The 26,444-nt window shown below is 39.6% G+C and overlaps 1 protein-coding gene across 1 annotated transcript in view; it reads left to right on the top strand.

The window, feature by feature from the left end:
* Positions 1-26,444, top strand: part of trappc9 (trafficking protein particle complex subunit 9) — a 215,450-nt gene that overhangs the window by 112,855 nt on the left and 76,151 nt on the right. The window contains exon 19 of the mRNA XM_073463457.1: positions 8,899-9,009. Within this exon, the coding sequence (XP_073319558.1) occupies positions 8,899-9,009 (111 nt within the window). The remainder of the gene's footprint in view (positions 1-8,898; positions 9,010-26,444) is intronic.

Genomic DNA, 26,444 nt, shown 5'->3' with positions numbered 1-26,444 from the left:
AACGCAGCATATTTTTTTTTCTCTTTCTCGAGTGAGTGAATAGATATCGACCTTCTCTTTAACCGCTGCAGCAACACTCTCACTGTGACATTATTGCTATCAAAACCAGAAGGCTTAGGAATGGTATTTTCACTGCCAGGTCAGATAGTGGCAGACGTGAATGGATATTAAATGGATACTCATTCTTTTCTAATGCTCTCACGTTCTCTCTCTCACGCACATACTGTACAAATTCAGTCCTGTAGACACTCTCGCACATCCTGTCTCTCTCTCTCTCTCACACACACACACACACACACACACACACACACCCCTAGCCCTAACCCCCCCCACACACTTTTCTTGTCTCACTTCACTCCACTTCTCAGCTCCCCAAACCCCAAGCGAGGGAGACAGATCGTAGCCAAGTAATGGCCACTTGAGGTGAATCATTAGCTGTAATAATATCTGCAGTTAAAGCCATCCATCTTGGCTCAGTGCTGATACAAATGCATACATAGAGATGCTGCACTGGCGGCTATACCACCACCCTGTCATTGCAACCCCCCTTTTACCTACTGCTATGGCACCCTTAGCACTTTCAGCCTCATCACACTGGCATATCGTATCAGTATGGCAGCTCTCAAGCAAATCTCAAAATATTTGAAAGTTTTGAAAAGTTGAAATTGAGACCTTGGAAAGGTTTCAGGAAGATAGATAAAGTTCAAATGTATAGCTCAATATCACAGTTTGTGGCTTTTTAAAGGGACATCAGTGACCAGTAATCTCGACCCAGGACAACCTGTCTAAAAATACATGGAAGAAGTTCCCCAAAACCTGAGCACATAAGCAAAAAGGAAGGAACCTCAAGTGCCAAGTCTTCAAAAAGATCTCTCCTCTCAGTGGGGAGTTTCTCTCACTGGTTTGAGGATGTAAAGATGGAGGCTGTCATTTCTTTTGGAAACTCCGTCAAGGAAAATTTTTGATTTTGGGAATATACAGTATAAATAAAATTAGTGTTAATCATCAAAAGATTTGACAGTCAGTAGATATACTAAACAAAATCCCAAAATATATAGGCTTACAATATGTCCAGTATAAAACACCTAAATTCATTCTTCATTTATGAGATTTAAAAGTATGGTTCTGAAAAATGCAGTAGCCATATCGATATTGATTCATAATGTACTGTACAATGTATATGCACTTGTATGTTCTTACCCTTAGCACTTAAATCATAGCACTTATGTACAGCAAGGACGACACAGTTGCAAATACTGAACAGCTTCTGATAGAAACTATAAGCTTTTATTGTGCCCGCTCCATACAAATAGATGCATGATAACAATGGGCACTGAGAGCCACCACATATAACAGCAGAGGAGAGAGGGAGAAAGGAGAGGAGTTTGCTTTCATTGGCTGTAGCTGGTTCATGGCTCCCTGACCCCTCTGCGACTTAACCAGATATTTAGCCTGCTAGATATCCAGCAGATGTCTGCGACACGTCGGCGAGCAGTCCCTGAGCTCCCAGATCATGTCTTTGAACAGTTCACACATACTGATCGCCATCCATGGTAGCCCGCTGATCTGACTCTGATCTGGGACTTGACTGTCGGCAAGCTCCAAAAACCTTTGAAAGTAAAGTGCTCCAGCTCAGGTGTTGCATCAACTACTATTAAATAATTTCCAATGTTGCTCAACCCCTGTCCTGCCAGCAGTTATATCTGTGAAAGTGTTGGTTGAAAAAAAAAAAAAAGAAAAAATATCCCTTAAACCCAGACAATACTGAAATATAGATGAAACATGTTTTCAGTAAAACCTGCAATAAATGGTCAAAACACCTGAATGTTTAACAATGCGCTCACTTTTCAGTTTAAAACATGTTTCAAACGATGACAGTAATTGTGTGTGTGTGTGTGTGTGTGTGTGTGTGTGTGTGTGTGTGTGTGTGTGTGTGTGTGCGAGCGTGCGTGCATGTGTCACCTTATCACTACCAGGCTTGAATATGAGATGTTGAGATGACCTTAGTACTCAAATTAACATGAACTTTTTCCAATTTAATCACAATCCTCAATTACACATCCAGTTTTTAGAATCTCATGCTTCATACATAATTTATGAGAATTTCCTTTGAATTTCCCCCCCGAAGAGATAGACATTAAAGTCCTTTAACACACTTTACTTGTTGAGATAAGTACTATTGAATTTCTTCTTGGCTGCGAGTTAAAAGGGAATTTGGAAGTGGTTGTATGAAATTGCTCAATAATACAGAAACTTATCCTTTCGATCTGTTTTTGTTTCTCTTTCTCTCCCTCCGTCCCTCCCTCTCTAACTATCTATCCACCCAGAGGTAGGTAGATCTATCCACCCATTCTGTCTCTCACTCTCTCTGTTAATTTAGTATTTAAAAGTCCTTCTTCTTGTACCAGTGTGTGATGTATCTGTGGTATCCTCAGTTCTTTAAACATGCAGTAGTACAGTACAGTTACTGTAACAGAGGACGAAAACATTCTCTCTGAAATGTTAAAGTTCCCTCTCTACGTCTGTCTCCCTTGTTCTCTTCCTTATCCACTCTTTTTCGTTTCCTTGTCTCATTATCTTGCGCCACACACTGTAGCTTTTGCTATATCTTCCTCTCCGATTTACTTACTCTCTCTTTCATCCTGAATCTCTTTCTCTAAATCCTTCTTTTCATTTGTTATAAATCTCTTTTCTCTCTATCCTTTTTTTTCTTGACATGCCTCTCTGCAGCACCATTCTCCCCATATTTCTGCCTTTCTCTCTCTCTAACTTTTCCCTTATACTCTTATTTTCTTGTTATGCCTTTGCAGTATTCCTATTAAATTCTCGCAGACATTACTCTGAAGAAAGTATTGCTATGGATAAACCATTATCCAGTTTCCTAACAAAATAAATCAAATTATTGAAAGACACATTTGACTTTAATGCTAATCTTTAACAAACTATATCTGAGTTAAATAAACATCTAGAAACAGTCTTTTGCTGGTTATGTAAGATTTAAATCCAGGTAACAAGTGGATTTGATGTATGATGCAACTTTGAAAATGTTCATCAGTGCAGTTGGTGGCTATTGAAGGAACACATACCTGCCACCTTCAGATGGTTAATCACCTGAAGGGGATACCTTCATACATGCCAGCTGTTGTGGTTGTGGAGGAAAACTTCTGTTGTCAGCTCAGTTAGTTGTTTCTACTAGTTAAAGACATATGGTGAAATTGAAACTATCAAGCAAAGCATGAATAAAAGTCTTTCGGAAGGTTTGTGTCTTTTGCGGCTTCATCAATTAAAGGGACACAAATAGAACAAAACCTGTGTTTGCTGTTGTGAGTGCACTGTTGACCTGCTCTGAGCTGGCAGCTGACATAAAACGTGGTAAATCTTTGCACCAAAATTACACAACCGGACTGCCAGATTGCCACTGACACTTTCCTTTACTGTGTTTTACCTCCAGCTGTGTTGCATTGCAAGTCACTATAGTATCCAACAGGTGCAGGCAAAAAGAAAAAAACTCACTGTACCTTGAAAAAATACAGCTTCACAAAGCTGAAGCTACCTGTCTCACTTTACCATCTGAAAATGGCACAGAGAGAGTCACTGGTGTGCCCTCATAAAAATAGGTGAAGCTGGAAACTTGGTGATATACAGAAGTGTGTGCTCCATGCAACATATTTTGACCAAACATTCTAGCTAGCTGTTAACATGCTAGCACCTGCCAGTCACAATAGCCCAACAACATAATTTGTTGCTATCTGCCACCTATCTAGCAGACTAGCTCGCTTGCTAGCTCCCAGCTACTGTTTGCTTGCCGGCAATGGCTATCATATAATCCCTTTCACACTAGACATAAAACCCACATACACCCACTAACATTTCACTATTGTCTTCAGTTGAAAAGGGTACAGGCTGTGATGAAACATGACACCCGGGTGGACACGCTATTTTTTGCCATATTTCCGGTGCAATGTTGTGACTTTTTACTTTCAAATTAAGGATGTTGGCGCATATATACCTGTCTGTCCTTCTCTGTTCAAACAGCGCTTCTGAACAATTTTCAGTCAATGCATTAATGGATAATACAACAGTATAATCCACAACAACATCACAAATGAAGGCCTTAAAATGGCCATAGTTATCACCACCTCTCTGAAATAGCCTTTACAAATAAACATTTGATGTTTCTGATTGGAAGTATTTCTTAAAGGGCGACTGTGAATGCATTACACTTTAACTCCACCCACCCCCCACACACACACACACTTTGTTTTGCTCTCTCTGACTTTCTATACTGCCTGACTTTCTACTATTTCTTCAAATGCTCTCTCCTCTCTTTGTCTCACTGTTTCTCAGCTCCTCTGTCCGTTCTTTTTCATCTCAAATCTGTTTTTTCCTTTCAGCCTCCCTTCTGTTGTGTCTCTCATGACTTCTTTCATTACTTCACTTCACATCTCTCCTTGCCTCCCCCCCACCCTTCTCTGTTGCTGTCTTCGCCTCAGTAGCTATGCATTTCTATACCTTTGCCAATGGTATCTCTCTTTTGCCATATATAGTACAGACAATACATTCTTGCCTTCTCACATATGGCCATATGTAAGGTGACAGATCTGTTAAAGAAAGTGACTGAGAGCCAGGATGTGTGAATTACTCAGTGATCCATACTATACAGGGAGCTGTTAAAATCCCATTTGCTCAACAGTGTGTTGCCCTGGAAAATGCATTGCTCTACTGGGAGACATGAACTGATCCTGTGCATCCTGTTTTTTTTTTATCTATAGCACTGTGAGTAATTGTAACATTTTGCAGCTCCTATATGAGGAGCTGCATATAATTCTGCTGCATTCAGGAGCTTACAGATGTCACTGTAAACAGTTTACATGAAAACGTTTTTTACCGGAGAAAAAGGGCCCTATGAAAATGTTTGACATCACTTCCTATTGACAAACGACAGAGTTTCTGGATTAAATGTAGCTTTTCAATCTTTTTGAATTTTTAATGTTTTACTCCAAGTATAATTCCCTTTACTGTAACTCCATTATTTCAGGGTAGAAACAGAAATCTCAGAGACAGATATACTCAAACTGGGACAGATAAAATAAAGTCTATGTACATGGCTAATTACTGTGAAAAGAGAAAATATGCTTTTGGTTGAACTGGCCCTTTAGTGAGTGATCATTCATGATTTGATTTTAATTCATAATTTGACATAGTGCACATGCTGACAAGCTGGCAATTAGTTTTGAGCAAATTTTCACTTGTTATTAAATCTTTAAATGTGGGCATAAAAGTAAAGTCAACTGCCCCTCACTGGCTCCCCTAGCTAAAAATAGCCTATCATTGGCAGTACTAAAAACTCAGCCAGGCTAATTAAGTCCATTACATCTTGTGTGCGGGGAATATGTCACGTTTTTGTGCCAGAGTACGGCTGCAAAATCAGCACTTATTGATTGCAGATTTGCAGAATTGACTGAGGCGTGGGGCCAGCTCCATTGATCTCTTCCCACAGTGTGTTCCATTTTCACCATCCACTACCTCACAAAAGCAGTGTCCCCAGTCTCAACTACAGCCCAGTCAGTGTCATTGGCTCGATTCGCTCTCTATTGTTGATGTAGAGACACAGATGATCAGACTGTGGCCGTGGCATTTGTTTGGTTTGTATTGATGTCTTTTTGTGGTCTTGCCATTGAAATGTGTGGCGCCAGGTTTCATGGTTCATTTGTCAGTGTGGTTGAGTTCTCAGAAATAGACAGTGGCATTCATTAGCTCGCTTTCTCCCCCTTTGGTACACCACCAGCTGTACCTGGAATGATCTGTTGTAAAGGTCTCCTTCTCTGTTCATGACCGTCTCTTTGAAATTCATAATTTGCACTCAGCAACATGTGGTAGTTATGAAATGACAACAATCTCTACCTCACACAGCTCCAGAGATATATATGGTCAAACACACGCAGCGTGTACAGCAGTTTGTGCTTCATTAAATGCACATAAGGCAGAAGTATTGTTAATTTATTGACGGATGATTTGCTTCGTACACTATGAGCAAGGACGCAGGTTCGATATGTTTTCACTTTGAAACACCAGGGATGACTTTGCTCCTTCTCCGCCTTGCTCTGCTCTTAAATAGGAATTTAAAAATTCACAGACTGAAATGGAGACAAGTAGTTTGAAACCCTATTGGCAGTTTTGAATTATTTATTTAGCTTGTATCTTGGTGCCCTGTGTAGTAGCTCTGCAGAATACTTATCAAAATGATTCACTGTTGTGAGTCAGTTCCCTGTAGTTCAAAAACATTATTTTCAGCTTTTGTCTACAGTAGTCTTGCACCAATCTCAGCAGTAACCGTTCTTGAATAAAGTTGTCCACCACTGTTCAGCATCATTTAAGACTTATACTGTGGAAAGTCTTATCAAAATGGGCAAATCCACATTGTCTGTGCCTATATCCCCAGCTCTGCTCCGTCAGTTTATCTCAGGTACTTAGTGCATGAGCAATGAGCCTGTGTTTCCTAACCGGGAGGTCTGATTGATCACCTCAACTAAACGCCCTGGCCTATAAATCAGTACCCCACCCCACTCAGCCCGTTAATCATGTCTGCCAACAAAGACAACGAGACAATTAAAGAAACATGGGTAGGCCTTAAAAAATATGCTCCTTTAATTGCCACAGCAGTTTATTAGGGACTTGGGCAGGCTCAACTTAAGCCTCCATTAACCCAGAGATTTAAGAGGCAAGAAGCTGGCTGGGGGAGGTGGGGGGTCTTGGTGTGACCTGGGAAGATGGGGTGATGGACAGCATTTCATTTGTACAAAATACACATTTTTACATCTTTTCTTTCTCTTTTTTAATTCTGAGAGTTGTCTCAAAGAACTAAAGATTGTCCTTAAAATAAGTTATAATAAATTACCTTAGTTACTCAGAACAGTGTTTGTGAACTTAATGACTGAGCAGCTATTCAAAGTGTGCATATGGAATACCTTCGCCCAGTGAGGCTCTATTCCTTTGCTTATGCTTTTGTCATGTTCTGATTAGTTACTCTGTTTCACTACGTGTCAGTTTCTCTTTTTTTTTGTTTTGTATTTCATATGTTCTGTATTCTTTTAAATATTTCTTTTTTTTGTTTTCACCTCCCTGCACCTCACCTCATTCCTGTCCACTTAATGTAGTGGTCCCGTATTGTGCTCATTTTCAGATTTATTCTTTATCTTAATTTTGGGTTTCTACTAGAAAAGGTTTAAATGCTTCAGTATTTAAAAAAAAAAAATTGACTTTCTCTGAACGCTCCATTTTAGTGTCTGTCTCTTTAAGGCCCCCTTCACAAAAAGACCAGTCTGCTCTGATCGGTCACTGTGGATTGAGTGTTTTGATGCTTTCACAGTATTCATATAGCACCTAGACCTATGTTATAATTGTATGTATGGATTATTATGATGCATGGATTAACATCAATGTAATGGTGTGTTGTTTGGTATGAAGTGTTTACTACATACCCAGTGGTGGCAAGACGGCATTCTGAAAATACAATAGGCTAGAATGTAAGACTGCGAGAGATTTCCTCCTTGAAATTATGCTTTTCAAAGCAGTGGTTGTATTATACTCAGGGACTACAGGACTTATGTGTTATTTACAACAACATATATTATGAATGGAAACAGTGTCTTGTCTAGATAGTGTTGCATTTTTGTAGCCTTATTGTTGCTGGAGTGTATTCAAAGCCGTTTACTCTAAGAGACTCACCTGATAGAGTCAGTCAGCAGTGATATCATCCACAGAAGTGGACCAGCCAAGAACTGCTGGTGTCAAAGTTGATGAGGAGCTAAAAAAAGAATACACAAAGGTTCAAGGCTGTATAGGCTATCCAAAACCTATAAGCTTAACTCTTCCAAGAAATGGTGGATATTATGTATAAAATGTAAAAATACCTCCTGTACATCCACAGAAACTGTTAATGTAACAGCACACTATCTGGATGGACAGTCTGTTCTGTTTCTGAGACTTTCATTCCTTTCATCCGTCATTACCGGAGGAAAAACAACACCCACTTGAGGGTTAAAATTAACTCTTTGAAAATCCAGCATCATGTCTCCTGTCTTGATCTAAATCACAAATTGGACCTCTTATGATCTGCATGAGAAAAGCAGGCGCGGGATGATGTGGAGATGGCCTGCTCCGGCCAGGCCTGCGGGCCTGATGAAAGCATCGCCACCTTTGATGTTATGACAAGGACTGATGAGTACTTCACACCGTGTCTTCTCTTGATCTCATGCATTTGTTGTGTGCGTGTATGTGGCCGTGTATTTTTAGAAAGTAATTGTAACCTCATGCATAAAGTATAAACTCGCATACACATTAACAAGAAATTATGCATAGGTTATATGGGCAGCTGAGTCTCCCTACAGAACGTGAGTTATTGTAAGCTTTTTGTTATGCCTGTGTGTATTAGAGAGAGAGAGTGGGTTTTTAATGACCATAAAATAATGGATCGTTTGGATGCGGAAAAAGCAGTGTTGGAAAAAAGCGATCTTTGTCTTCATTAGAAACTGGATAAGTGTTGAACTGAACATCAAAGTCAAAGTAATAAATACCAAAATAAATAAATCTGCATCATTATACATCAAAGTCAGAGTAATAAAGACATTGATAGATATATTTCTTTGGGCGCTATTGGAGTGTTCTGATGACACGGTTAGCTCTGAACTGAAGAAGAGTCATCCAAACTGATTCATCAGTCAACCTCTAATGTGTATATTGTCCTAATAAATCTTCGTCTAAATTGGTGCACATGGCTGTGTACCAGAATAAGCCTGTGCAAACAAAAATGCCATCTTATAGAACCGGATTTGAGTTTTTGAGTGGACAGAGGTTTTACACTTGTGTTACAGTCCTTGTGTCTGTGTCTGTCTACAGCACCCGCCAGTGTCATCTGCTGCTCGACATCTTCAACCCAACAGAGCACGAGCTCACCGTCAGTGCCAAGAACAACCAGGACCTGGTTCTCCATGCCAGCGAGTGCCAGAGGTGAGCGGAAGCCGTCTCTTTCTATATATAGATATAAATATCCTGCCATGTCCCATATGGTGATAACTCAAAGCAAAAAGTCTTCCAGGTGTCAAGTTTGTTTACTTTCACTCTTTATTTTATTTTCTAAGCAAATTCATCCGACAGCAACTGCCAGTTGTTGCTCAAAGCCAACCTTAAGTTTATGCATAGACATCCTACCTTACTCTGGATTTGAGCAGGGCAAATGGCTCACAGATTACCTCTCAAGTTTATGTCGTTATGGGTTTATCTACTTGCTTGTTTGTGGGCATCATCTATTGACATGATACAAGCTAAACAAGATAAGGGATCGGATTTGGGATTGGCCCAATCAATTTTATGCTAACCTTATTAGAATCTTGTACAAGACCTGTCAAAAATTCTGTATTTTATACCATAAAACTCCTGAACCTGTTCTATTGCAGACATTGTCAGTGAGTGAACCAAATAATTCATTGATAGTCAGCTGTTTCTACTACTAATATAAAACAGGCAGTTTTCATCAGAAAGCAATGTGAATATGTAAGACTTTGCTTTATTAAAAAGACATGCTTTGTGTTTATGTGACACTTTTCAGGTGCACTACACTGCTTATGTTGATTAAAACTGCAGGTTCAGTATTTTCTTTATAAAGGGAATGGAGTCAGGCTGTAAACCACATCAAACCCACTTTAGGATAAATCTTTTCACAGATACTATACTGAATACTAATGCTAAAATATAAGAAAGCATGAAAGCAAAGTTTTAAATTAGGCCTTCTTTGGGCCAAGTATATATTATGCAGCTGAAAATCTAAATATCACTTTGACACAAGGTCACATTGTATGGTGTTTCAGATTCAGATTGTAAATATTCACTGACTCATATCAGGAGTTGGGGCACAAATAAATGATCTAGAGATAGCATCTCCAGTGTTAAACCCTTCTAGTATTATTTTGTTATGATAAAGTCATCCATGCTTTGAAATTTTTAAGTGGCAGTGGTGGCCTGAAAGTTAGAGAAGTGAGCTTGTGACATGAGTGTTGCAGATTTAATCTCTGGACTGGCAGGATAAATCTGGGTGGGAAAAGTGAAAGGCAGAGCTTGTGGCTTCCTCATTACCACCACTGAGATGCATTTAACCCCAACTGCTCCATTGGAGTCTCCAGGTAGGGTTGGGTGATATGTGTAAATTTTCTAACTGGTCACTGCCAGCCCCGATATTTTTGCGCAGGTGTGCACCAACAAGTGCGGTGGGTGGGGAATACACCATCCTGCTGATGCGCTACACTTACACTACACTTGTTCCTATTTTTGGTGCTTACAGGTTAATTATTCATTGAGTGAAATTTTCAAGGAGGCGCACCATTAATTTAGCAAAATAAAATGTCAAAAATAGACCAAAATATCGGCTCCAACAAACCAACCGGCAATTGGTTGAGCCTATCGCCGATACACGATAAAATCGTCCAATCGCCCAACCCTATCTCCAGGTGTGAATGTGTTGAGGAAGTTCCTGTAAAAGGGAGCACTGCTCTCTATCAATAAGGACAGGTTAAAAAAAAACAAATAAACAAAAAACAATAACCCAAAAGCATCATTATAATTATAAACTGGAGGTAAACTTTGTTTACACCTGATCATGCAGGCGTGACAGCATATATGCACTGAGAGAGACTGACATGTGGTTTTGTTTTATCTGACAAGTTGCTAATTGGACACTTACTGACCCCCAAATCTTTCATGATGGAGTTTCTTTTCTTTTTTCAGCTTCAGAGCTTCCTCACTATTCCGTAAGAAGCTGCTAATTCACTTAAAAGAGATAGTCTGGGGTTCAGATTCAGTGTCGTATGAGAGTCTAAATGCTTTTACACTGTGTTTTCTTCTTTGCTTAGTATACGAAATCTGTGGGAAATCTGAATTTGTAAAGGATATACAATTCAGATGTAAGTCTGTACTGTTTTTTATGTTTTCCCTGACACACAGATATACATGTAGACACATCATCTCACTCTTGCTGTTTCTATAGATTACCTCAGCCACTCTCTCTCTCTGTCCCTGCTTGTCGTTTCACTGGAAAGTGTCAAATTATCATTCCTGTCAGCGTTTTCTCTCCACTGCATCCTGTGCCACAAGCCAAGGTACACTGTTGGTGACTCACAGGCCTTTCTCCACAGGGGTGGAATGTTATTATTTGAGGGGAATTAGGGGGCGGAAAGGGACCTTTTCAGACAGAGCCAAGCAGCTCATCACTCAGCTCACTCCAAATAATCTTCCCTGTGCAGAAATGAACTGCTAAGATAAGCTTACTGGCATTTTGTAACTGTCATTTTCCCCAAAAGGATAACTTCAGAAGTCTCTTCAGTAGTGTATAGCTTCTAGAGACTTCCGCTGTCTTCTTTAACCCTATATTTTAATACATTTGCTGGGTACAAGGTGCTTTTTTTCAAGCATGAAGAACAACAAAACAAAATAATCAAACAACACGATTGGTAACAATTTCAATGCAGTACAATGTAAGTGTTTGTTTCTAGTGTTGGGGAGCAGTGATGCTACCTGTATTGCAGTGTACTGTACAAAGTACTTGTGTGAAGCGAGACTATGTAACTTCTGATCTAATCAGGCGTTCTTCTGACAAAAAGTTGTATTTAATGTGTTGCTGAGATCATTCATCTTGTATAATCAAGTTTAAACATGATCAGCATATTAGCAGATTTCCCAGCATGCACTGTAAAGTTATTCTTGCACAATGTAGCACAGATTTTTCAAACTGAAAAATGTAATTGGAAGTACATTTGTCAGTGTTACTCTAACCCTTTTGCAAAACAAAAACAATATTAAATACACTTTACACAAGTCATAGAATTAAGTTTATTGATATGAGAATCATGATCAACAGGATGTCAACAAAAACTCACGAGTCATGTGGAAGTTAAGTATTCAATATGTATGTTAAGTATAACTTATGTGTGCAAATGTGTTTAAGGATGTGAGTGTGCATGATGATGTTGTTTTTTTAGAATTACTTAATTAATCCGCCTTGGGGGTAATTACATTTATTCACCTTATCCTTAATTTATAAACGTGTTTTCTCAAGCTCAGTGAAGCTTTGACATTTTCAAATAATTATTCAACCTAAATTCAGTTAACTCCATTTTTAGGCAGTGGGGGAACTTTCAGTGCACCCTGCTTAGTTCAGTAAACTCAGGGTTTTGGTTGCCTTACTTTGTCTGGTACGCCCAGTAGCTTATGGTGTCTAATATTAGCACATGATAGGTTGAAATTGTAGTGTAAGGTACATTACTGAGTCAGTTCATTGAATTAAAGATACTCCTTCACTTGTGCTATGGTTGCACAGTGTTTAAGCACCATTTACCACGATCCCATTATTGTCACGTGTGGCCACAGTGGGCACAGTTCAGTTACATAGTCTCACTTTAAATCCATTTCCCAGACGTGTGGGGGTACTTTAGCTATTAAGTAAAATTTCCAGCGGAAAGCTCTTTTCCATGAAGTAGCCGGGAAGCCTGACAAAATGCTTTATTGCTCATCACATATTCTTTTGAAAAGAAAAAAAAACTAGTCAATAGAATGACGAGTCAGTGGTGTCAATAGTGAGAAAATCAAGGTAGAAGATTATTGCAATTTGATTTCTCTTTGTTTATTGTGTAATGTCAGTGCCATTTATTTATATGATCAAACAACACTGTAGACTGGAGAGTCTGACCTTAAGATTTTTTTCCTTGTGGAGTGACAACTTGATAAATGAATTAGTTTGTTATTTGGCAGTAGATGTGTCTTGAGGGGGAAAAGCTTCAGTGAATCAGGCTCCTTTTCCTGAGTCACATATAGTGTAGCTTGCTACTTTCTTCAAAGCTGTGGTGTGGTGGATAAATTATTTCCAGTGAAGAGTGGCTTGTAGTTGCACGGGCCACAGTTTCAAATTAGCTTCCACAACAACACTGCCTGTGTCAGTGTAAGATAATGTACTGTGGTCTTTTAAATTTAGAGCGGATGTTTTCCCAGCTGTACACGCTACAGACAGGTCAGGCTTTGAGTTAGTATAAGTGGTATCATACCCACAGTGGAATCACTGCTTAATGACTGCTGGTTAGGTGTACCACACTCCTTTCTTTGCTCTGCTCTTTTTTGCTATGCTGTCAAGGGTTTTGTTGTTGTTGTTGTTTTCTTTTTCTTCTAGTATTTCATTGAGTAAACCAGACACACCAGAGAATCAATGAATGACTGCCAGAAAAAAGCACAATCATGCTGCTGCTTTGCCATTTTCAGGAGTCACTTGAAAGAGATTTTGATCTCAAGGTCCCATGCTGGTTATCCATTTACCACCCACTGTTCTGCCTGAGGAACACTCACACTATGTAAAGCTTTGCCAGACTGTAAGTACTATTAAAGGTTGTATGAATATGAACATGTAATCTATCTAGTAAGACTGGTCTTTTCAGTCATCATTAGATATTTTCAAAAATGGAAACAAAATAAACCTTAAATGTACAGATAACCCGGGGTACTCAAGTATTGATCTCAGTGCACACTATTTCTGCTCCACTACTTTTCAGGGAGTAATATTGGACTTTTTACTTTCAGGACATTAATCAGACAGACTAGTAACACGTTACTTTTCAGACTAATGTTTTCCAGTAAAAACATGTGATCAGCCTTTAAAATCACCTTTAAAAAACATTGTTCAAAATTAAACCAGTGGTTTCCAGCCTGCTTTGTTATATGATCTCTTGCTAAAAGACAGTATCTGGTTTGGGCTCCTTGTCTTAATTCAGATGTCTTTGGGTTTTAAGCAGTTTCACTAAAGAAAATTTCCCCCTCCAAGTGGTATCATTTCAATAACTTTACCTTTTGAGGAAAAGATTTGTAAAATTCTGGATAATGAATACAGATTTGAGTCACAGAACTTTTTCCTTCTCCCTCCCATTAATCATTTCACAACCCCAAAATGTATCTTTATCTGCACATAAAGTAACTTTGATAGCTAAACATGTAATGGAGTATTTAACATTGTTGTATTGGTACTTTTACTTGAGTAAATAATCTAAAGTACTTTTTTTCACTGTATCCAGAAACACTTCACAACAGAGTACCTCCAGACCTCCACCAGAGTACTGGTTGAAGGTTTCAATAAAATCAAATAAAACAGAAAATACCAAAACTGTTCCTAGACTCACGGTTGTCTTTGCAAGTTACTGACTTTAGTCTTAGTTTTATTGTATAGTATGTTTGTTAGGTCTTCTAAGTCAGGTCATCTGTCACTGTTAATAATTCCCCCAACTGCCAAGATTAGCTTCACCGATCTCGTATTGATACCATGATACAGTGTTATACATAAGAACTTTAAATGAATACAGACAACTTTATTCTTTATTCTGTCATTTAGTCTATAACGGAGACGTGAAAGCATATAGAAATGGTGCCAGGCTGCCAGGCTAACTAGATTACCAGTCAGGCTTCATTTTCCCGAGAGCTTTCGTTGGCAGACAAAATTGCATTGTGAAAGGGAGGTTTATAGGGAACCAGTCGAAATTCCGATGATGTCATTATTCTATAAGCATTACATTATGCAATCAACATTTACTTCATAATGCTACTTTAAAGCAGTAAACATGTCTATTGCAAGTTTAAGTAGAGGTCAGAATACATAATGCACCAGTTGCAGAATTAATTTAAGAATCCTGTTTCCCTAGAAACTGATATTCTATGACACAATTTTCCTCGGAGGCAAAAGCTGTCAACTCTGGTAACAACTGCAGATGTATATGTGGACTTACATGTCTTTTCTCCCCTTTGACTGACATTCCCTGTAGACACAGCCGCTGCCTTTGACTCCACCAATCTGTGCTTCCATCCTGTGGAGATCTCTCTTGAAGTCTGACAGACATAAATTCATTATCAGAAGATTAGCTCAGATCCAGCATATTGATTCTTTTCACAGCACATGATATTTCTGTAGGTACCCCTCCGAGGCAGAGAAAGCGATGCAGCCTCACTCAACAAACCCCTGCTCGGTTTTAGGCGACACGCTGATCATTTCCTTTTGCACACACCCAGCACATGCACAGAATATTCAGAGCGGAGTAGGTCTTTGCATACAGAGAGAGTCAGGGCCACGCACTCGTAGAACTCCGTCTGCTGAACCATATTGTGCTTGTCTCTTCAACTCATCTTCTCTCAACATCAGATGGCCCTGTCATTTCGTATTTCTTTCCTGTTCTATGATGAATGAGGTGTCACGCGCAAGATGTTTTCTGGAGTCTTCATCCAGGACTAGTGAAGCTAAGGCTTCAATCCGACAGTCGCAAAAATGACTCTGTCAATCATCCACCATTTCCTCCTACAACAAACGATTTTTAATCGTTTCCATTGAGCTTTTTCAAGGCTATACAAATAGAAAAGGGAGAGAAAGCCTTCTTGCATGGAGTGACATATAGCAGTTTGAACTGTAGATTTAGACTTGTGTCCAGATACCGGGAACATGAGGACAGTAGCAGGAAGCTGTTCCCATCATCTGTTACAGCCACATTTAAGTAGTTTCAGATAGCAGCAGCTTATAACTTACATTTATTGAATGTTGCTACTGAAAAAAGATCTTATTGGTTATTTTTGAGCAGTGACTTCAGTTTGTGGAATGTGTTTTCTCTCCCTGTGAAGGCGACATGTGGAGAGTGGGGTGGGCAGGGTGAGTAACAGAGTGCTGCTTTCATCTTCTCATATCATTCACAGATATGTCTTTTACAAGGTCTTTATCCCCTTGATGGTGTTCTTTAATGGCCAATGAAAGAAAAAGTGAAGCACCTCAGAATACAAACAGTCACTTTGATGTTCGGGAGCCCAAAGGGAGCCCATAGACCGCCGCGACACCACACAGTGATGACCAAACTTTTTTTTTTTTTTTCTCCATGTTTGCAGAACAGAGAGAAAAGGTCATGTAGAGGATGTCTACCTGTATTTTCTTTTGTGGTTAGATCTTCATGATTTCCCTGGTATGACATATTTCTTTGAGAAACTATTGATAGTGTGAGATCCACAAGAGACGTCTGCTTTTGGACGCAAATTTGAAGCAATTTCCTTAATCAATTAGTAGACATGTAAACAATCATTGTTTGGCTATTCTTTAAGAGATGACACAACACAAGTGCACATTTTCAGTGGCCCATAATTGCCACAAAATCCCAGTAAATTGGGTATTTGGGCAAGACATTAAATAGCAGTTCCAAAAATGACACGTGGAACTTAAACTTACCAAGCTCTGACCCAGTTTTTTAAAGATTAAATATAATAAATAATATTGCACGGACATCATTCAGCTTATAACAAGACACTACCATCAAAATAATTTAAGCAAGACATAAAGCAATTACATAATGTTGCATTATGTCTAATCTAATTATTTCCTGTGTATACAAAAAGAGCTGCAGCTTAAACTGCTAAAAGCTGTTGCCAAGTAAACAACAAAAGCCTCCAGTCCAAGTGTTTTTTATGTACAATAATAAGCATACCTTTGGTTACATGATCAGGGTGAGAAAAGCACTGTAAACACCGGCTCTGATGGAACAGATGTCCCCAGAGATGCACAAATACCGTCGGCCAACTTTACCAACCCAGGGAATGTTCTTTTAATTACTCTTCCGGTGTTATCAGTGTATATTTTACCTTCTTTTTGCTTCATGATGGTGCGCTTGCTTTTGCATTAATTTGCTAGATTTCTGTAACTTCTACATAGATAGAGAACTTGGTCCCATAAAGCCAATCAGATCTTTGTATAAAGCACAAATGCCACATTTGCAGTCGGATACTCTGACTAACAGCCAGAAAGCCGCTTGCTATGCTATTCAGTGTCTAAGACTCTGAATAACAACCAATAGTGGCTTTCCTGCTGAAGTCACCTTCATGGTTCAAGGTTCAATAGTTGTCAGTCCACAACACAGGGTTGTACAGTTAAATGTAAGTTGTAGTCCCTTTATGCTACACAAGAAAAAAGCTGCATTCTGGTGGTACAGCAGTGAATACTTTTATATCTTTGGCCAGACAGCAGCAGGGTGAACAGACAGTGGCTGGGCAGCGTGTTGTCTTTTAGTATCCTTTGGGCTCTGAGCAGACATCTCTCTTCACTGATATCACTGATGCTCAGTAGATGGGCACAAACGATGTTCCGGGTGGTTTGTACATTAAGTCTGGTTTTGGCAAAATGACTAATTCACGCTACAATTATTCCTCAGTGGCTGTTTTTTTTTTAACTTGAAAAATTATCAGGCTCTAATGGTCACTACTCTGCATAAACAGCATGTAAATTAGCACCACTCTCATCACACGTTCTTTCATTTGAGGAAAGAGGAGTGATCCTGTGTACCGTCAGACAGCGCTGACCTTTCTGCGACTGGATCTTTGTTCTAATGAGCAAATTATGATGAGCCGGAGCAAATTAAAGTGTCTGTTATTAATGTGAAGTGAAAATAAGAAATGTTGTCCAAGATGTCAAGCTGGAAATTCATTTCCATAAAGCAACTTCCTAAGTATTGTAATTACGTGGGTTTGACTGCAAGTCAGTCAAATCTGTTAGTGTGTCCTTCTTTTGTATAGGATGGGTTTGATGCAAGTGTTTCAAAAGCATCTAATTATCAGAAGTGAAGAGCAGAGGCTCTGAGGCTCTTGTCTCGGGCTGTCAGCTGTATAAATATAACCAGCGAGAGAAGATGCTTGGTCACCTCCTTGTGATATGATCCCTCTCAGCCCATCATCAGCATATTCCAGCAGATTTCTCTGCACTTTTCATCGCACGATCTATGGGAGTCATGGGCCTGCTCCATTGTTTTCTGTCCCCTGTAGTCCTTTCACCTCTTTATTTCCAAGTGAAGTTTGCATAGATCATTACATTTTATGCGTCCACGCTGGCGATAGCTGTAGCCACAGGCGTTACTTTTTCTGGTTCTCTCTCCGTCCAATGGATGAACTGATTAGATTTTGGTGGTCAACGATCAAGGACACTGGGACCTCCTGGTGTCTTATTCTTGTGCATGCGACATCTCAGAGACACATCCAGGGAATTTCTCAAATATGGCTCAAACGCCCACTTGGACTCAAGGATGTTTTCAAAGTTGTTGTTCAAACAAAACTTGAGGAAGGTGCTCTTTGGTTGTGAATACAGAAGTTCAAAAGTAAGAAAAATCCAAGGCACTTCTAGTGAAAATATATTAAAAAAACAATCAACTATTTAAATGGTGATTTTATGCTGAATTCCAAAAAACATTGAAAATGCATGTTAAAATCAAGCAGAGTTACTACTTTGTTAATGTTTCTAAGCCACAGGAGTGCCACAGATTTGTCTTTTGTGAACTCAAAAAAGACATATTTTCTAACTTACCTGTTGTGGTTATGCAAATAAGACTGAAGTTAGAAAATAAATAAATAGATAAATAAAGTATAGCCTCTTTTTCTGGAAACAGTGTTCCTGTTATTTTGGATTAACCACAGATTACCACAGATTTCCTCAGTAGAAAGTGCTGATGTTTCCTGTTTCTACAGTAAAGTCTGAATATTAACCACAGTAATTGGGATATTGTTTCTGGTAAAAGACGTTTTACCTCAGTTTTTATCAGGATCAAAGCAAAAAATGGCTGTCGACAATTCTACAATGCTGGATACCTGTTTTCTTTTCTTGTAATGTTAGTGAACCGTCCCTTTAATCTTAAACCAACACCTTATGCAACACTTTAAAATTACTGTTGGCAAATATGTGAGTGGTTATTTTGTATCTCAGCATCATCTTTGAAAGCATAATATTTTTCATTGTAAAAACCTGCTGTGGATGCTCTCAGTCTTGAAAGTCATCTGGTGTTTGTTGTGTTGCCAGCAGCAGGTTGCTCTCAGACCCTCTTGATCCCAATCCTCTCTCTGTATCAACACTGCAGCTGTGTCTCCCAGGGGATTTAAACAGGCCTTTGGGGGTTTACATCCCATCACAAAATCAACCCATCGATGCTAACTAGTCCCTGCTACCGTTCACCATTATCATTGCAGAGCCGGCTCAGTTAATACCCCCTGTGGTAGAGCGGGGAGTTAAAGCTCACTGCAGCAGTGTTTAGCCATGTCTCCTCTCCATTCGCCATGCCTTTTGGCTCTGCCGGATCGGTGCGCACAAGGGCAGACACGCCTCATTGCATGAGCTTTTCAAACAAAGCTTGTTTCCATGGTGACCACCTTTCCCCTTCTTGTGCTACTTTTTATGGCAGCAGAGCACATAATGCATCTGCAGTCAGTTATCCCATCTTCAACAGTCCCCGCCTCCTGTGAATATCAACATTTGATTATTTTTTCACAACTTGCAAATTAGAGCGACCTTTTCTCACTCCGTCCAAATAGTGTACATGCTCATTACACAAACAATATTGTGTCTAATATAAAAAAAACATACTTGTCGGTATCGGCTGAGGATTGGGGATACAGTAGGAGGAATATTTTCTGACAGAGATGAGCGCTGACTGCTGAGATGTACATCTGCTGCTGCTCGACCTCTCCCTGGGATTCAGCCACACACCACTGTCATATTGTCTCAGCACCGGCAGGAGATTTTTTCTTTTTCTCCATCTCACATTTTCTTGAAATAATGTGTTCCCTAGGGGGCGTTTTAGCCCCGTTGGCTGTCTGGAGATGGGTTAGTTAAGGTGCGAGAACATCAAGATCTTTTTCCACTTACATGTACTATACAAAACTGCACTGCTAGAATCCAGCTGTCTCGACCTTTCATTGACACAGTTATATTGTTGGTATTCTAGAAATCGTCACCATTCATATAGATGGATAAAGCAGATTTATATGACTCACAATCATTTCCCTCTATACTATATCGACCTAAATTATGTTAAGCCCAGTTCTGTCATTGGATTATCCAATTTACTTACACTAACACTTATATCAAAGTGTTATTATTTACAACCTGCAACGTCCCTGCTTCAAATCCAGCTGGGTCTTTTGTTGCATGTCATTCCCTTCTATCTCCCCGTGCCCTGCCGCTCTCCACTGCGCTGTCTAATAATGGCAAAATGCCCCAAAACGAGCTCCTGGGTTTCAGCAGCAGAGACAAAAATAGCTCATTCTGTCAACCCTCGTAATAGTCTACAAAGCCTCATTTTAAATGACAGCCAGCACATTATATGATTGTCTTCACAGAAGCATTCTTCGATACCTATCCGCATACAGTAATTGGCAGTAAGAATTCACTGCAGCTCATAATATTGAGCGAGACGGGGATGGATGTAGCGTCGCTGCCTCTGCAGCCGCTGCATACAAAGGGTTACACGGAGTCAGCCGCAGTCTAAAAATAGACTGTTGCTCTCGCCTGCCTCTGCACAGGCCTCTATGGATCTCCGCCCTTAAGCTCTTGCACGTGAGGTAAAAATAACCCTCTTCGTGAAAACATACACACACACACACACACACACACACACACACACGGTACGCTCTTCACTCTCAGCTTCTCCCCTGTGACATAACACAATCGCTGGCTGTTAAAAAAAGATGCAAAAAGGCTCTGATAAAATGTTGGACTGCAAATGATTTGCTTTTCTGTTCTGCAGCGTAGGGCATTATTCAAACAGTACACATTGCTCACAGCGTGCTCATGGTCGTACAATAGAGAGAACCTGCACACATTGTAGTAAAAACCACAAGACAACTAAAAAACCTCCCACACAAATATGTTAAATACCTTTACAGTCATTGCAACATAGTAGTAGCTACAATACCACAGCAAAGGAGTTGACCAGGACCAAGCATGTGCACAGCTCAGAGGTGTTTGAGCTCACTGTTATTGTGTGTCCATGGCATCGTTTTTAGACCGCACAGTCGGACTGATTCATGGCTTTGCGGTGGTCAGATAAAAGCGACACCATATGCTTTAATGTGATTATCATGTACTTTTGGTCTGAGGCAACACAGCATTTAATTAGGAAGGGGTCATTTCACCGTGACCGGCTCATCCTGAGCTGGTGTTATTACTGCCATTAAAAAAGGCTTCACTGCCACATCTTATTGCAGGATGGTGGTAATTAGCAATATGGTGTCAGAAGTCACACCCGCTGGACAAGATGATATTTAGTGATACGGCCCTGGTTTGCTTTTAGATGCTATTTAGCAGAGAAATTAGGTGAAAGTGCGAGCTCGAGCTTTCTGCACAAAAAATACCTGTCTGTTTATTTTGTTGGTGTTCTTGGACTTACATTGTGCAAAAGGGATAAGGTACTCACTACTGTAAATATTTTTTTTCATTTTCCTTTGTTGGCTCAGTTGTAAGCAGTGCTATCTTAGAACATGAAGGTCATTTGTTCAAATCCATCATATGACAGTTGGTATGTTCCCCCCATGTGCACTGGTTTTCTCCTACAGTCCAGGACATGCATGTCAGGTGAGCTGGACTCTTGAAATTGCCTGTAGTCACGTGTGTTGAATGTGTTTCAGTGATGAATGAAGCTGTTTGTGTGTTCATCAGTAAATTGCACATAATGCATTAAAACATGACGTAACACTAAGTGATTAAACAAATAGCCATGCAAGTGTTGGTTGTACTGGCCCTCCTCCTGGTTTTCTTTTATACTCAACTGCCCGTAGCCCAACTTCTGCTAAACTGTGTGTGTTATGGGTCCCACAATAGGAAGTGAATGCAGAAGCAGAAGAAACCAGGGTCAGGAGCTTTATTAAAAAGTGTATCCCTTGTTTAAATGTCTTTATTTTTCTATTAATTGCAAAATAGGTTTGTTTGTGATTAATATGTACAAGGACACGAGGTGTCTCTTGGGAGAGGCTTGTGTAGGGCGCAGTTAAGTGATATTAGTGGCTAAGTCAAATTGGTGGTTGGTCCATGAGCCACTAAAGAAGTAATAATCCCCTCTTCTCATCATTGCAAATCCTGTGAGGCCTTTTCACCTTCAAAATTATGTGTTTATTTAATTTAACATTACAACATAATGAGCAAATGTTTCTATTAAATTTATCAGTGGACTGCTTAATGACAACACATAATGTTTGCACTGGCCGTTTCTGCAAAATGATCAATTTGATCTTTTTTTCTTTTCTTTTTTTTTTTTCTTTCCCCTATACAGTGTCTGTATAAACGTCTATAACGTTTTTTAGTGTTCTGTTTTGGCAACAAGAAGCACTTAGTGGAGGTAGAGTTTATAGTCCGATCTGAGGCAGTGTTGAATTTTTAAAAGTTACGCAAAACCGCAAGCTTTCTTTAACTTCAACCAGGAGTTTTAGCTTCCACTGTCAAAGTTCTGCGCTTTGCATGGCCAACCATTTATCTCTACGGCATTAAGGGATGAAATACTTTCTAGACTAAAACTTGCCAGCAGTGTTTTGTCTTAAACATATTTGACAAAGCAAATTACTTTTACTAATGAACATTTACTTTATAGGAGACAAGGTTGATTGTGACAGTACACACTAGTATTCCAACCAGAATATTATTCACTCAACACAAATATTTTGGTAGGAACCTTTCAAACATGCACAGCAGAGCCATGAAAATAGCACAGATCATGACTGTGCCTTATGCTCTGTGCTTTCAACTTGCTCTGAGCATCACACATCTCTGTTCCTCACCTCTGCTTTGCCGGTACTCCCCCTGAGAGTCAAGCTTATTGTGAGTCATCAAAATTCCAAATGGATGCAGGCTAGAAAACAAAAAAAACAGTCTGCACCTGACAAAAATATCACCTGGCCAGTGAAAAGCCCTGTCGACTCACATGCTGACAAGAAAATAGACCTCTCTATCAGTATGCATAGACACGAATTACATGACTTAGTCCTGCAGATCTCGCTTTCATCTGTGCATGTCTTGGTTGGATTTATTTAAACGCTAACTGATTCACAGCTATCCCATCTGAACAGATAGAAATTTGGATGAAATCGTCCTAGCTACCAATCCATCAATCCAATCTCCCATCTACCCTTGCCACCTTTCTCGGCCAGGGAAATGAAGGCCAAGCAGGCTGTTATCAGCGAGGGGCTGGAGGGAGGCAGGGAGATGCCATGGATTGGGAATTAGGTCTAGAGATGTTGCAGGGTGGCCTCAGCTCAGCAAACAGGTTGTTATTAAAAGCCTTGTAATAGGCTAGATTACCCTCCAGATATGGCCTAATCCTTGAAAGACCTCACAATCAAATCAATTGAAAAAGAAGATGGTGGGAGTGGTGGTGGAGAGCTCGGACTGTTAACGCTCTCCTGCCTCAGTAAGAATCTCTTTTAGGGGTGCTCAGGGGTTAGATGTGGGCTTTGTTGCACTTACAATGACTACACTTTCTATGGACTTGCTTATACTTAATATCTCTTTTTTTTAATTATTTACACTGCTTTACTGGTGCACCAGTTAGTTGTATGACCTTTTATGAAATGGTTTTGCTGTTTTTAAATTAAGTTTCCATCAAGTTTCATTGTAGTAGAAAGTGGTAACCGTTCTTTCGAGTCATGTATACTGGCATGGTGCTGTTATCTTGAAACCTGGTGCACATACTGCTTTTTCATTTGTTGCCGTCAAGGCCTTGTCAACCCAGTATTTAAAATAGTCAAATCTATTGTAGGAATCATAGAGGAATATAAAGATGGGCAACACGTCACTGCTTCCTCCCACTGTTAAAAAATGAAGCCAAAATAACCTGGATACTAGCGCTGCCATCTTGCGCTAGTGACATCTTTTGGAGCCTGAGTCTATGCAGTAGTAATCCGGTGGTGGGTCTGCAGTATTGAAGTCCTGCCGAAACACCCACTTGACTCAGTCAGAAGCAGGACTTTGCTGTCAGTGACGTCTCATCTCCTTTTTATAGCACAAATAATTTACAATTATTGAAAAATCGAGCCAATGAAAAATCATCACTTGAACATGAAGCTCTCAAATATCCAGTTTATATGAATCTTTATAAACCTAGTTGTAAAGTTTCAAATTACTGTTATGTAACTGTTATTCCTAAAGTTTTAAAGCTGTGAAATTGCCTTTTGACCAGTAATAATATTAATATCACTGCTACCAACACTAGTCCATTTCTCAGTGTAGTAAAGTGGCATGGACATGTAGTGAGCACAGTTTAAAGCCATGTGGAACATTATTGTCACATAAAAAACAACACAGTTAGCCTTTTATTAGCACTGTACAGATACCACTGATATCCTAGCTTTTATTAGCCTCCTTTTTAAAAAAAAATGCATTTAAAAGACAGAGAATGCAGACAGATCAGTCAAATTGAAAAATGTTATTTAAATGAGAAAAGTCAGATATATAGGGAATATGAAATACTGTTGTCACTGCTGTAATGCTAAATGTTTGGTTTTGTTCCCTGAAAAATATTTGTTTCCTTATTGTTTCCCCCATTTGAAGTGTGAAATTGAATGTGGCCGTCTGGCCCTAAACTAATTACAAGTCCAAAGAAAACCAGTCGCAGGCACTGCCAGACGGCTTCTTCCCATTTAGGGTCCATTTGCATTGTTGCAACGTGGTATTTTTAGACTTAGTGTGTAATGTGTGCTTTTGAAGATGACTAAATGAAAAGCAGCACCCATCTGAAGATGGGACTTCAGTCAGTGACATAAGCCTATTGCTACTAATCTTCAAAGACGGGTGTATTTAAGTGTGTGGCAGCGAGAACAGGAGCTTTTCTTTAGTCTTTGTTTTGAAGTCTTAATTGTTATTTAATTTGTGTTTTGCTTTGTTGTAAAGGCTGTGAAATGATAATTGCATTGCTGTTTCTCCCCTACCTCACTTTGATGTATGTGTGTCTCTGGACTCATCAACAGATTCTTTTTTCTTGTCCAGTAATATTATTGATTATTTTACTGCCAAGGTGAGGCAGCTGTAATGATTCTCATGTGCTCACTTATTCAAAGTTACATAATGACCAACAAGCGCATAAGACAGAGAAGTGTCCCAATCAAACTTTCTCCCACAAATCACCCATTATCATAGGATGATTTCTTATTTGCTAGTGCGATACAATTCGATACAGATCCACATAATTCTTTTTGCTCAATGATGATGGTCATTTAGAGGAGACACAGCAAAGGTCTGGCCGGTCAGTCTGACTGTGCTCTGTCCATTTTCTTGTCAGTGCATCAGAAAATGAGTCCTTAGGGAGCCATCGTAACCTCTTAATTGGAATTCAGAGATTAACCTGCTGAAGAATACATGGACCTGTTGGTGTTTTGCCTATAAAACAGAGGAAATTGCTAAGCACATGTGTTCACAGTTCTTGAATATGTTCACTGAGAAATCAATGCGTTGGTCAGCATGGTGCCTGTAAAAGATGATTATTGATTTATCAAGGCTTAAAAACAGGGAGTGCTCTCAATGTGAGATACTACCTTTATAGGAACCTCTTAGTGCAAGTTGGCTTCCTGTGGAGATGGATGTCCAGGTAATTTACAGTTAGCTGCCCACCTCAAAGTCACTTTGTGTCATTTCACTAAGCAGGGAATAACAGGAGCACTGAGGGCACGGAAGAATTGACTGCAGGTTAGACCCTCTTCTGTACTGTTCTCTCTGTGTGGAGAAGACTCTGATGGTGTCTGTCTCCCAGTTAAACACTTGAAGCAAAGCCTATCAGTCATCATGACACCAGTAAGAAGCTTGAGACTTTTTTTCTTTCCTGTGAAGTGTGGCTGTAATGTGCCAGTGCTCCACTGTGCGATAGAAGTCTACTATTCATCTCCAAGTGTGATGATTTTTAGTTTTCAGATAAATTGAAGGATTACATGCTGCTTGCAAAGAAAACTTTTCTGCCATCTATGCTCAGAAAAGCCTTTCAAAACCATATTGTTTTATCTCAAAAAAGAGTTGTTGCCAAGCTAAAAGTTACCTTAATTGGCAGAATAATTTGGCAAAACTCAGCAAATATCAGAAAATCACAACACTAACATACATTAGCATAACATTTCAGCATATATTAAGGTAGCCTGCAGACATGAAGCAAGAAGTGGCTTGCCACCTAATGGATGCAGGTCCAATATTCCCTTTTTCTTTGGCTCTAGTCTCCACCAGCTCTTTAAGAACAATATGTGGGTTTTTACTGTATGCTAAATATTTGACTTTGTTTAAACATTTGTCTATCTGATGTCTGACACAGAATTTCTGAATCATGATTGAAAATATATTAAATGTTAATGCTGCTGTATTGCTTGCTGGTATTTTATGGTGTTGTGCCGAGGCAGAGTAGTTATGAAGTTGTGGGTTGCATCACACACTGCTTCACACTGGGGGGCTGTCCATCTCTCCCATATTCTTCTCTTATCTTCCCTTTCCCCTTAGGATATCTCCGTACATTGTCTTTGTCTGGACTCTACATGTTCAGCTCTGAACTCTACAGATTTTCGCAGTCAGAGAAAAAATATTTTCAACTGGTATTTCACTGGAGGGCCAGAGTACTCTA

Source organism: Pagrus major, chromosome 3 (assembly GCF_040436345.1).
Source record: "Pagrus major chromosome 3, Pma_NU_1.0".
Lineage (NCBI taxonomy): Eukaryota > Metazoa > Chordata > Actinopteri > Spariformes > Sparidae > Pagrus > Pagrus major.
Note: the sequence above shows the minus strand (reverse complement) of the source record. Positions and strands in the feature narration are given on the sequence as shown.